The 12333-nt window shown below is 51.2% G+C and overlaps 2 protein-coding genes and 1 long non-coding RNA gene across 3 annotated transcripts; 1 reads left to right on the top strand and 2 right to left on the bottom strand.

Moving 5' to 3' along the window:
* Nucleotides 1-683: 683 nt before the first annotated feature.
* On the bottom strand, nucleotides 684-2794 carry THAP11 (THAP domain containing 11). The gene has a single exon (XM_060650416.3). It carries the CDS (start codon nucleotides 2318-2320, stop codon nucleotides 1391-1393), a length of 930 nt encoding a protein of 309 aa, XP_060506399.1. The 5' UTR covers nucleotides 2321-2794; the 3' UTR covers nucleotides 684-1390.
* LOC144614621 (uncharacterized) lies at nucleotides 684-6511 on the bottom strand. The gene is made up of 2 exons (XR_013552507.1): nucleotides 6221-6511; nucleotides 684-923 (listed from the first exon to the last, which is right to left on the bottom strand). It is a non-coding gene; the product is annotated as an uncharacterized LOC144614621 (long non-coding RNA).
* Nucleotides 6396-12304, top strand: CENPT (centromere protein T). The gene is made up of 13 exons (XM_060650445.3): nucleotides 6396-6590; nucleotides 7872-7962; nucleotides 8103-8190; nucleotides 8299-8395; nucleotides 8515-8651; nucleotides 8774-8810; nucleotides 9024-9172; nucleotides 9750-9950; nucleotides 10182-10487; nucleotides 10728-10818; nucleotides 11625-11801; nucleotides 11891-11995; nucleotides 12070-12304. Exons 1-13 carry the CDS (start codon nucleotides 6466-6468, stop codon nucleotides 12191-12193), a joined length of 1728 nt encoding a protein of 575 aa, XP_060506428.1. The 5' UTR covers nucleotides 6396-6465; the 3' UTR covers nucleotides 12194-12304.
* Nucleotides 12305-12333: the final 29 nt, after the last annotated feature.

The raw sequence follows: 12333 nt of genomic DNA, 5'->3' as shown, positions 1-12333 counted from the left end.
GTCCATTTGTGCCCAAATACCTACAGTAAATAAGGCTAGCTTTAAAGATATTTGCCTTTCCCTATTGGCTTTGAGCTAAATTACTTGGACCTATGGATAAAAACATCACCTCACTCCTGTAATCTCCCATCTAAAGAAGAATAAAAACAGCCAAGAAAATGAATCACCGGGTCACAAATCCCAATTCCTCCACACTGAAAGTGTACCAGGGCCAAGGTATCTGTACAAGAGTTATGCCTGCAGGAGCCATGGCTGGCTCCAGCTGTGGTCTTCACTGACTTAAGTAACTGCAAGCCCATGTGTGCCAGACGCTGTACTAAGTGTCAGGGCTAAAATGGTGAGTGAAATTCAACCCCAGCTTAAAATCATGAAGAATTCAAAACCCTCAAGAGAAGTGAGGGGTCACAGTCGGTTTAGTTCTCAGTTGCTCCTTCTCCCAATCCACTGACAAACTGGGACCATTTGGTGCAGTTTCCAAACTCTGGAGTGAGCTGGGCCAGGAACTCTGTAAGAACATGTGCTCAGGGCCCCTTTATGGAGAAACATGGTCAGTGAAGCATTTCTACTCTCAGGATCAGCCTGGTCCTTGAGACCTAGGGCAGAGGCCTGTTGGGAGGCCTATTTCCCCATGTTTCAGGAATACTTAAATGAGTCTTTATCAAAATAAAATGGCGAAACCCAAATTAAAACCTTACTTTCTGTTTAATTCGTTTTGCCAAACAAACACAGTGAAAACTTTAGTCTGACTAATTGTACAGAAAATAGAATTTGTAACCAGTAGCAAACATAACAAGATAAACCTAAGTCCCTGGCAAGCTGGATCTTCAACAGCAGGTCACCTAGATCCCCTTGTAGATGGCCTCCTGGGGAGAGAGGTCCTAAATAGGCAGAGGCACAGTTCCCATCAGAATCACAGTCTGCACCTGGGAAGGAAAAGCAGGAAAAGGAGAACTGATGTTACTTGGATCTCTTATCACTACACACGGAAGAGTTGTCCCAATGCTGGCCAACCTCAAGGTGTTGTCTTCCTAAACCCATAGTCCTTGGGCAGCCGACCTGCATTCTGAGGGGTTAAGTTTCAAGTTCAGTGGTTCTGAAGCCTCTGCTTAACCAGAACCTGCAACATAAACAGGGGGTGAGGTGAAGAATGGGGGACAAAGTCATAAATGCTGGTGTCACCCGTGCAGAGTCTGAGGTCCCAAACTTCAGGACCTTGCTTCAGGAGAAAACAAGAGAGGGTGTCAGGTCACCAGCAAAAGAGTCCAGCTGCCCTAAGCTTCAGTACTGTCAACCAGTGTCCCAGGAATATAGGGGAGTTCACCAGCAGCGGCCTAAGGTCTCTCTAGGTCCGGGAGTCCAGCAAGCCAAAGGGGGGGGTGGGGGGGGGCGTTCACATTCCGTGCTTCTTTCGGATGACAGCCATGGCCAGCAGCCGATCCTTCTCGCGGAGTTCTTCTCGTAGCTTGGCCTCAGTGAGACGCAGGTGGCGGATGCTGCCTTTCATTTCCTTCATCTTCACCTCCATCAGCGCCAGGATGTCCCGCTGCTCGTTCAGCTTGCGCAGGAGCTCCTCCTCCGTGGTGCCTGACGACAACGAGTATGAGTGGTCGGAGCCAGTATCAGGGAAGCCCTCTTCACCCACCACCACCAACTGGGGACCCATAGGGCACTCTGCGGCCTCCAGCCCTGCTGTAGCAGCCTCTAGCTCCGACGCGGCGGCTGCGGCGGCTGCGCCCTCGGCGGCGGCGAACTCCACTTGCACGGTCAGGTCGATGGGTTTCACGTCTTCGCCTGTGGGAGTGGTGGGCGCTGGGGGCACGGACCCCGGAGCCTGGCTGCTGTCTACAGCGGCCTGAAGGGTGAGGAGCACAGCAGCAGAGGCAGACACCAGGTTCGGCTGCAACTGGGAGGCCTGGGCAGTGGAGGCTGACGGCGACGACTGCTGCTGCGGCGGTGGCTGTTGCTGCTGCTGCTGCTGCTGTTGTTGCTGCTGCTGTTGTTGTTGTTGCTGCCTGCGGCGAGCGGCTGCAGCCCCGGCGGGTCTGCGTGCTACTTTGCGCTCGTTGACGCCACGCAGCGGGAAAATGGTAGGGACGCGCACCGTGTAGGTCTTGCGGCCGCCCTGGAAGTGGACGCTGCAGAGACGGTGGCCCGTGGTGGGTTGAAAGGTGGAGAAGCACCCACTGACGCCAGCGCGGGACACGTTCTTGAGCCAGAGACGCCGCAGTTCAGCGTCCTTGGGAAACGTGTAGAAGTGCAGCGCCTTGTCCCGGTGTGAGTTGTTGTAGCAGCCCGGCACGCAGCACGTAAAGCCTGGCATGGCTGCGCCGCGCGGCCCGCCTCGGCCCTGCCCACCGGCCTTCTAAGCCCTTCGACGGCCCGGTCGGTCTGCCGCCGCCCGCCCCCTCGACGGGCGGCGCCGGGCGGGTCTTTAGGCGGCTTCCCACTAATGCCGCCCGGCGCAGCCGGCCTGGCCCGGCGCCCCGTGCCCAGAATACGCTTCCCGCCGGCCCGCGCCGCGCCACCCACCCGGCCGCCCGCCTGCGCTCCAGAGTCGGCCCCGGGGACGCCGCGAAGGACCGCCCGGGAAGGAGGACTACGCCCCCCACAATGCACCACGCCTGAAGCTGCTCACTTCCGGAGCGGGGGCGTGATAATTCCAGCCGCTTTCCTGGGCGCCGTTATGGCCCACGCAGAACAGATTCTTACTCCCACCCGGCTAATCCCCGGCCGACTATAGAGGCGTATTCGGTTGCAACGCCGTCTCCTGACCGCCCTTCGCAAGGACCTGGAATCCTAATACGGCGGCCGGGGGGTGGGGGGCGGGGGGAGGCGAGAGGCGCGCCTCTGTAGTGCGCAAGCGCCCTGGGTAAGCGCCCACAAAAACTACAAATCCCGCAATGCCTTGCGCTTAACTCGGCTGCTGTGGCCTGCAGCGCCGCCTAAAGGAGAGGCCGGGTTACAGGGGACTAGGAGTTGGGTGAGGTTGTGCCAGCGGACAACCTTGCCGGAAGCGGTTCCCCAATCACTGGCGGTTGTGAGTCTACGGCATTCCTGCGGGGCTTGGGTGGGCGACCGGGGTTTCAGTGCCCAGAAAGACCTCAGGAGCCCCTTTCTCTGCGTTGAGCACTCTTCTAATTCAGCCGCTGTTTGCGATGACTCACTTACTGACCTAAACACCAGTCACCAATAGATACTTACTGTGTGGCGGGCACAGGGCAGTGAGTTGGGAACCCTGCAGGAGCTGACTGACCAGGCCTGACTGCTGCGAGGGATGAGGGTCCAACTTTTGGATAATAGATGTGAATGCACCTGAATGGATTTCTAATCACAGAAATAAGTGCTACAAAATAATGAACAGGACAGAGGAAAAAATGGGAGGCGGAGTCCCAGGAAGAAAAAAAAACGGTGAAAAGCTGGAGTGGGGACGAGTAGCGGGCCCTGAGGCAAGAAAGAACTAGGCTCCGCCCTTCAAAACCTGGAAGATGCCAGGCTGGGTAGCTGGAGCGCCAAAAGATACCAAACTGGGCTAAGTTAAAAGATTTGGGGGGCGCCTGGGTGGCTCAGTCAGTTAAGCGTCTGACTTCAGCTCAGGTCATGATCTCACAGTCCGTGAGTTCGAGCCCCGCATCGGGCTCTGTGCTGCCAGCTCAGAGCCCGGAGCCTGTTTCAGATTCTGTGTCTCCCTCTCTCTGACCCTCCCCCATTCATGCTCTGTCTCTCTCTGTCTCAAAAATAAATAAAGGTTAAAAAAAAAATTAAAAAAAAAAAAAAAAAAAGATTTGGGATTTAATTCTGCAGAGGACTGGGAGCTGTTGAAGTGTGTTGAACCAGAGGATGGACAGGATTTGTATTGTAACAAGACCCCTCCCCACTCCTCTACTTCTAAGGAGAAAACGTTCTAAAGGACCAGAGAGGCTGTGGAAAACCAGGGAGGTGGCTGGGAAGTCTTTAGGGAAGTTACTTGCAAACAGCCCTCCTTTGCTGAGTTCCCCCTTTCTCCGCTTCTTGACTTTCTTCACCCTTTCTCCTGATTCTCCCTCCTAATTTTTTTTCCCTCCTAATTTTTTTTCCCTCCTGATTACAAACCATGGGTGTGAAATTGGAGCCTACTATAAACTACTTCTAAGTATTTGATATAAAAACAAGAAAGATTCGGCTATTTACAAGCATGTGAAAGAAAAAGGAACACCCCAAGTTAACTGTTACATTTTTTAAAGTGTTTTATTATAAGAGGAACCCATTCTTAAAATATTTTGTAAACATTAAAAAAATTTTTTTTTTAAATGGGGCGCCTGGGTGGCTCAGTCGGTTAAACATCCAACTTCAGCTCAGGTCACGATCTTGTGCTTTTATGAGTTCCAGCCCCGTGTTGGGCTCTGTGCTGAGAGCTCAGAGCTTGGAGCCTGCTTCAGATTCTGTGTCTCCCTCTCTCTCTCTGCACCTCCCCCATTCATGCTCTTTCTCTCTCTCAAAAATAAACATTAAAAAAAAATTTTTTTTAATGTTTTGGAAAAATATGGGACAATGGAAATGAACTATTTGTCTGGTCCAACATGCAAACATCACCCTTGCACTTTGTGTTCACAATCAACGTGCTCCATGGTTATTGGCATGGGTTTCACAGACCCATACCAGAGGTCCACAGCTTGAACCCCCTTCAAACTTAGAAATGCAGTTCATGTTGAAAAATGTGCATTCATTTGGATGAATATACAACAGTAAAAACATGAATACACACTTTGTTAAATGATTAAATGTTTATGAAATGTAAGCAGTAGAGATAAAGCAAAAGATCATTGTTACATTGTTTTGTATTTTCATTGTCATACTATTACTGATAGAATTCTATTCTTGTCTCAAGAGTACCTTCCTCGGGGCACCTGGGTGGCGCAGTCGGTTAAGCGTCCGACTTCAGCCAGGTCACGATCTCACGGTCCGTGAGTTCGAGCCCCGCGTCGGGCTCTGGGCTGATGGCTCGGAGCCTGGAGCCTGTTTCCGATTCTGTGTCTCCCTCTCTCTCTGTCCCTCCCCCGTTCATGCTCTGTCTCTCTCTGTCCCAAAAATAAAATAAACGTTGAAAAAAAAAAAAAAAATAAAATAAAAAATAAAAAAAAAAAAAAAGAGTACCTTCCTCAAAAAATGTTAATGAGGTCAAATTTATATCGTTTCTTCATGCACAGAACATTGAAGATGCTCAATAAAATCGTAATCTTTTATACTTAAAACATATCTAGAATGCATAGCTCTCTCCCCACCCCTACTGCCCTGCCCACCCTCTATCTTGTCACCTCTGGAAAAAGGCTACAACCTTGTCACAAGTCTCCCTGCTGCCAATCTTGCCTCCTCTACAAAATCTGTTGTTCACATGGATACCAAAAAAATATGGTTATGTAATTCCTCTGCTTAAATCCTTCCAGTGGCCTATTGCATTAAGAATAACGTCCAAACTCCTTTCCCGAGCCTGTAAGACCCCACATGGTCTGCTCCTTGCCTGTCTTACTCCTCCCTCCCTTGCTTCATGCACTCAGTATTTTTTTTTAAAGTAGCAAATATAAAGTTTAATCAATTATGTAAAACACATAGACACCTGATCTAGAAGCAAAAGGGTAAGTCCATAACTCAGAACTCAAGTTCTAATTAAATTTCCATGAAAATTTAAGAAAGGCTGTCTTGGTGAAAAATGTGCTAATAGAGTCTCTAGCATTAACAGAACTTTGAAAGCCAAATTTCGTCTCAAAATTGCACGTGTTTGGAGATCGTAACATTTCTGCTGCATCACAAACAGCCCACTAGCTTTTGAGCCTGCAGCCTGGTCTCTTCTGAGGCTGAGTAGTTTTCACAAATGCAAATCTGACCAGATCACATATAGGATAAAATTTTTTCCTGGCCCAAGTGTGCCTACTCAACTAGGAGAGGGAGATGGGAATAAGAGACATTCTAATAGTGACTGCTATTTATTTTAGTATATGTGCTGCCGAAGCGAGCACAATGACTGCTATTTATTAAGGGCCTAGCTTACTATATATCAGACACTGAGCTAAACATTATCTCAATGAGGGGCGCCTGGCTTGCTCAGTAAGTAGAGCATGTGACTCTTGATCCCAGGATCCTGAAGTTGAGCCCCATGTTGATGTAGAAATTACCTAAATAAACTTTAAAAAATTATCTCATTGGATCAGTACAAGCCCCTATTAGGTGGGTATCATCCTCAACTTACAGATGAAGAAACCAAGTCTTCCACTGATGGCACACATTTGCCCAGGTTCACTCCCTGGTAACAGTGCCTCCAATCCAGAGTTTACAACGACCGCGCCAGGGTCCTCTGAGCGGGTAGGGTTGGAACCGCAACTCCCGTGAGGCTGTGCGGCAGCCTCGCGGCCTGCCGACTCGCGAGAGTTGGCTCAAACGCGACGGCGGGAAGGCGGTGGAGCGGCCCACCTGAGCAGTTGGGTGGGAGAGCGAATGGCTGAGGCAATGGCGGATAGCTACAGCCAGGACAGCGAGCCTACCACACGCACGTTATTGCGGCGCGTGCTGGATACCGCGGACACGCGCACCCCGCAGCGACGCCGAAGTGCCGGAATTGGGTATGTGAGGGCGCTGCGCGAGCATATGAGCAACCAGGAGGATTAGGGGGTTAGGTGTCCGTGGGAGACCCCGTTTGGAAAGGGAAAGGGGAACTGAGTCTCGAAGAGGCGCAGGAGAACTGGCTCCACCCTTCTAGCTAGGCTCAGGTCAGCTGTTGGTGCCCGCCTCCCAGGCACTCCAGGCTGACAAGTCTCGGGACCACGGACCTCAAATCACGTTCGGGTCTTTGGGTTTCGGCCTCTGGTGAAGGACAGGCGCTCAGAATCTGGCCTTTTGGCCCGTTCTACGGGCCATCTTCCCCGACATCAGCCCAGAGTGTGTCCAAGCATCTGCCCTGCCTCCTGCGTGTCCTCCACCTTTCTCTGCACATTCACTCCCCTTTTCCTGGAGGGTCCTTCTGAAAGATGGAACAGGACCTATAGAGAACAGCCTACGTAGAATTCGGGAGGCAGGAACTAGAAAGATGTTTTGCTGGGGAGTAGGGAATTGGCTTGACGTAGTGGCAGTGACAGTGGATGAGGGCTGTGGTGAGCTCATGGTGCAGAGGGTGTGGAATTTGGCATCAGCCAGACAGGGGCAGTGCAGTTGTTTTATAGGCGCTGGGAAGCTGTTCGTTGTAGGTTTTAGACCTATAAGTGATGAGGTGGGAGCTATGCCTTGAGAATTTGAGGGAGACTGGAAAGAAGAGACTAGGACTGGCGTGACCCATGTAGAAGTTGCTGTCAAATCCTGACAGGCACTTAAAAGCTTTCAAAATATTTAAAATCCTTCTTGGGTTGTTATTTTTTTTAATGTTTATTTATTTTTGAGAGAGAGAGAGCATGTGCATTAGAGGGAGAGGGGCAGAGGAGGAGACAGGGAATCCCAAGCAGGCTCCACACTGTCAGCACAGAGTGCGATGCTCAACCGACTGAGCCACCCAGGTGCTCCCTTGGGTTGTTATTTTAATGTCAGGAATGGATACTGTTCCATTTGCTTCTCTTGTCTGTGTGGCTAACCTCTGCTTCTAAGAAAGTCAGTTCTGTAAAGGTTTCCTCAGTCCCTCTTTCTAGGTAGGTCATTATGGTCCCTCTCTATTCCCATATCCTTCAGGTTCCCCTTCATCCACAACCTTGTTGATACAGAGCTGAGAACAGGTGCTAGGGGAGGGGCAAGTGGTTTCTGGTTCCTTGGCCTTGAGGGAAAAGGGCTTTAGGCCAAGATTCCTGATGAAAGCACATCTCTGCATCCTCTAGTTTCCTGTCCCTACTTAATTCTCAGAGCAATTGGTCTTTACACAGTGCCCAGAAATCCCTACTTGAAACACCTTCCTCCAGGAGGTTGAGCAGCTCAACAAAGACGAATGCAAGGCGGCGTTCCCAAAGAGCCAGGGTAAGTGCCCCAGCCCATTGACCCCTACAGGGCTCTTGCTGCATTCAGGGGACCCTGAGGTCTAGCTCTGCTCTGGAGCCCACCTTGAGGGAATCTCAAGGCAAAGAAACAGACTGATTACTTGATGCTTTCACCCAAAGTCTATTGGCAGATTGGCCCATGTTCAAACCAGTGGGCACCTGGAGGAACAGACACCCCGGACTCTGCTGAAGAACATCCTTCTAACTGGTGAGTGAACACTGGCTTGCTGGTCAGGGTTAGACACCAGTCCCATGGTATCTCTCATTCAGGGCAGCCTGCCCTGCCAACCTTACTTTCTTCTTGCTATTTTGGCAGCCCCAGAATCTTCCATCATGATGCCAGAGTCAGTGGTCAAGCCAGTGCCAACACCGCAGGTGGTCCAATCCTCTAGACAGGAAAGCATTCGGGGCAGGTGCACAATGAATTCTCCCCTTGCACTGGGCTGTTGGGTAGCTCTGATCAGGGAGCCTCTTGAGGGTCCCAGAAGCCAATATTGGGCTTCCTGGCCTGAGATAAGTTTCATCCTTGTAGCCTGGAGCTGCAACTTCCTGAGCTTGAGCCCCCTACAACCCTGGCTCTAGGTCTGCTGGCTCCTGGCAGGAGGAAGCGGAGGCTGAGATTGTCAGTCTTTCAGCAAGGAATAGACCAGGGGCTGCCTCTCTCCCAAGGTAAGACCCTGGACAACACTTGTGGCCACCCTCTCTTGTCCTCTGGAGAGGCTGAAGAGGCCTGAGACAGGGCTGTCATGAGCCTAGAACTTATCATGGTTTCTTTTTAAATTCTCTTGCAGAGCCTTGTGGGAATGCTAGTGCCTCCTCTCTCACCAGGTGCTGTTGTCTGTTCTGGGGGTTGGTGGAGATGCTTGGGGAGGGAGGTATTGATTGGGATGGAATCTGACCATATTGGTCCCTGCCAGTATTAGCTTCATAGCATAATGGCTGTGTTCTTAGAGATGAGAGCCCCAGGGCAGATGGGAGTATTCTCCCAAAAATTGGGCTTCAGGTACCTGACTTTCCTTCATGGTTCCTCCCTCCCACCAGTTCCCTCAACTTGACCTTTGCCACACCTCTTCAGCCACAGTCAGTGCACAGGCCTGGTTTGGCTCGCAGACCTCCCACCCGTCGAGCTGTAGATGTGGGTGCATTTTTGCAGGATTTGCAAGATACTTCCCTGGCCTTGGCTTCTCCAGGTAAGGTTGAGATTTCCTTCTGCCCTATGGGGAAAGCTCCCCCACTCCCATGGGAGGTATGCTGAGTCCAGGATTACTCCTCTGTCAGGTCAAGGACAGTGAGCAAGCCTGATTAGTAGGTCTATGAAGAGTTTCTGCTTCCTTTCTACAAAATGTCCCTTGTCTAAATGGAGCCCCAGTCTTAGCCCCACATTCTTGAGAAGCTAGAGGGCTGAGGGTAGGAAAGGTGTGGTATGGTGACTGGAGCTTTTGGGAAGATTGATTGATAGGGCTCAGGTTTAAGGATCAGCTGGCCAGTCAGAACTGACTGGGGAGCCTGCTTCCAGAAGACAAGTCAAGTTTACTAGAGTAGGAGGATTCCAGGTAGAGGGAGCAGAGTGAGAAGTGGAGGCATGGGTGAGCAGTTTGGGTGGGACAAGCTGTGGTAGGTGGGAATATTAGGCCTAGAAGCAGGAAGATCACTGTGGAAGCTCTCTTAGAATACTAGGAGGTTTTCTCTAAAGGTCACTTGGGGCAGACTCATGGAGCCCACTGCCCAGGCCCTGGTGACGGAGTGTCAACTGCCTTTGATCTCCAGGTAACAGCCTCAGAACCCCTGTTGCTACCCTGCCAACCGACACCGTGTTGGAGGACACTCAGCCCTTCTCCCAGCCCTTGGTTGGCCATTCCCCCAGTGTGTACCACTCCCTGCCCTGTCTCTCTTACACTGAGGCTAAAGATGCTGAGAAGGCTGTCAGTCACAGGACACAGAGGAGTGGGCCTAAGCTGCAGAACCACAGTGAGTATGTGGGCTTTTCCTTCTTCGGGCCCATTTGTGTGTCCTGCAGAGCCCCCTGGCTGTTGGTCCCTCTTACATCTCAGAGCAGAGTTAGTGTTGGGCCAGGATACTCCACAAACAAGTACCCTGGGTCTCCCTCTGGGCTTTTCTCCTCAGTGAGCTAGAGTGGATTTTATTACTTTATCCTTGAGCTACATCCTTCTCTAACTTGTATTCTCTCCCTTGATTCAGGTCCTGGAAAACCAGCCCAACTTCTGGCAGGAAAGGCAAAGAAGGTTGATGCCCTTGCTATGAGCTTCCCAAACACCAGCAGTGCTATCGCTGGAGAAGATGAAGTAGAGCCCTTACAGGGTGGAGTTGGTGAGAACGCAGAAGAGAGGATGGAGGAAAGTTTGAGTGTGAGTGAAGTGAAGGACACAGCAGGAACACAAGGATCTGTTAGGACAGACAAGTCTGACAGAAATGAAACGTCAGAAGCTGTTGAGGCCAAGGAGCCAGAGGGATCTTCAGGAGATGAGAACATCTCTGGTAGGACAGGTAAGGGTCCCAGTGCAGGGACGGGGGAGTGACTTGGTGACAGCTACATTCAGTCCCTAATCTGAGGAGTTATATATCTGGGTTGTGTTTCTGGGCACAAGTAGTCTTGGGTCAGGGAGCCTCTAAGGGGCCCGTTGCTTGGCGGGCCAGACGTAAATGGGGCCCTTGAGGAACAGGACAAGGAGGCTGTGGGTCTTCAGAGTTGGGTGAGCCCCCTATAATCCTGCCCTTCCTCTACAGCAAGTCCAGAATTGGCCTCCAGCACCACTGAGTTTCTTCAGGCCAGGCAACTTCAGTTTCTTGAGTCAGCCCCACCGCCTAGCACTGCCATGTAAGATTCTATGACCTTGTTTTGCGTGGGCTTCTCGGGAAGGGAGCAGGCTTCTGAGCTTGGCATTGAGTACCACAGGATTATCCCCCTTCTCATTAGTATGCAGATGATCACCCAGGAGAGCACCCTGAGGTGGGCTCAGTGAGGCTCACTGAGTACATCTGTCATCCTGGTGCATGCTTCCACATTCTGAGAGGAAACTGTGTAGGGGGATGTTTCTAAGTTAGTATATAGTCAGAGAAGGCTTCCTGGAGAACGATTAGCAGAATCAAATAGGCAGAAATGGGCTGAGGGGAAGGAATGTCCGTCCATACAGAGGCCTGAGGGTCATGGGCCTGAGCAAGTACCAATTTATGTAATAAGTCTAGACTAGGACATTGGGTCCAGACTGGAGGATCAGGGCTGCAGGGAAAGACCAGACCTCAGTGTGGTCCTCTGTCCCCACTACCCCTCAGCACATAGTTGGAGTTATTGGTTCAGGTTAGCCAAGGAGTAAATGGGCCCTAGTCTTGGCAGGAGCCAATAAGACTTGTTTTTTGTTTTGTTTTGTTTTTGTGTTTTGTTTTGTTTTGAAGTTTATTTGTTTATTTTGAGAGCAAGAGAGAGAGAGAACCCCAAGTAGTCTCCACACTGTCAGCACAGAGCCTGATTCAGGGCTTGAACTCACGAACCAGGAGAGCATGACCTGAGCCAAGATCAAGAGTCGGATGCTCAACCAACTGAGTCACCCAGGCACCCCAAGACTTGTTTTTGACTAGGGGCCTCTTCGCGTAGCATTTTAGCTAACTATCCACTCTTGCCCCCAGCTTATCCTCAGAGCCTCTGGAGCCTCTACCGACCAGGCTTCCTCCCAGGGCCAGAACCCTTGGCCCCAGGCCCCGTCAAGATCCCCACAAGACTGGACTGAACCACTATGTGAAACTCTTCAGCTTCTATGCTAAGATGCCCATGGAGAAGAAGGCTCTTGAAATGGTGGAGAAGTGGTGAGTCCTGGACACTCAGGGTGGGGAGAGGAGCCCCTCAGATCATGAACAGTCAATTCAGTCTTTTCTACCCCAACCCTCTTTGGCAGCCTGGACAAGTATTTCCAGCATCTTTGTGACGACCTGGAGGTGTTTGCTGCTCATGCTGGCCGCAAGACTGTGAGACCAGAGGACCTGGAACTGCTGATGCGTCGGTAAGTGGGCAGAAGCAGGGAGGTGCTGGATGTTGGAGTGCTGACACTGATTCTATATCTATCCTCTGCTACAGGCAGGGCCTGGTCAACGACCAAGTCTCTTTGCATGTGCTTGTGGAGCGGCACCTGCCCCTGGAATACCGGCAGCTGCTCATCCCTTGTGCATTCAGTGGCAACTCTGTCTTTCCCGCTCAGTAGTGGCCAGGCCTCATCACTCACCCAGTCCCTACCTAGGGCCACTTGGCCCCACATATTCTTCCAGGTCTCCTCCCATCCCTCCTCACCATCAATAAAGTGTCACAAACAGAATGTGCTGTGTTTTGGTGCATATCCTGGGG

This window comes from Panthera onca, chromosome E2 (genome assembly GCF_046562875.1).
Source record: "Panthera onca isolate mPanOnc1 chromosome E2, mPanOnc1 haplotype 2, whole genome shotgun sequence".
Classification (NCBI taxonomy): Eukaryota; Metazoa; Chordata; class Mammalia; order Carnivora; family Felidae; genus Panthera; species Panthera onca.
This window is presented reverse-complemented; position numbering and strand designations above follow the sequence as displayed.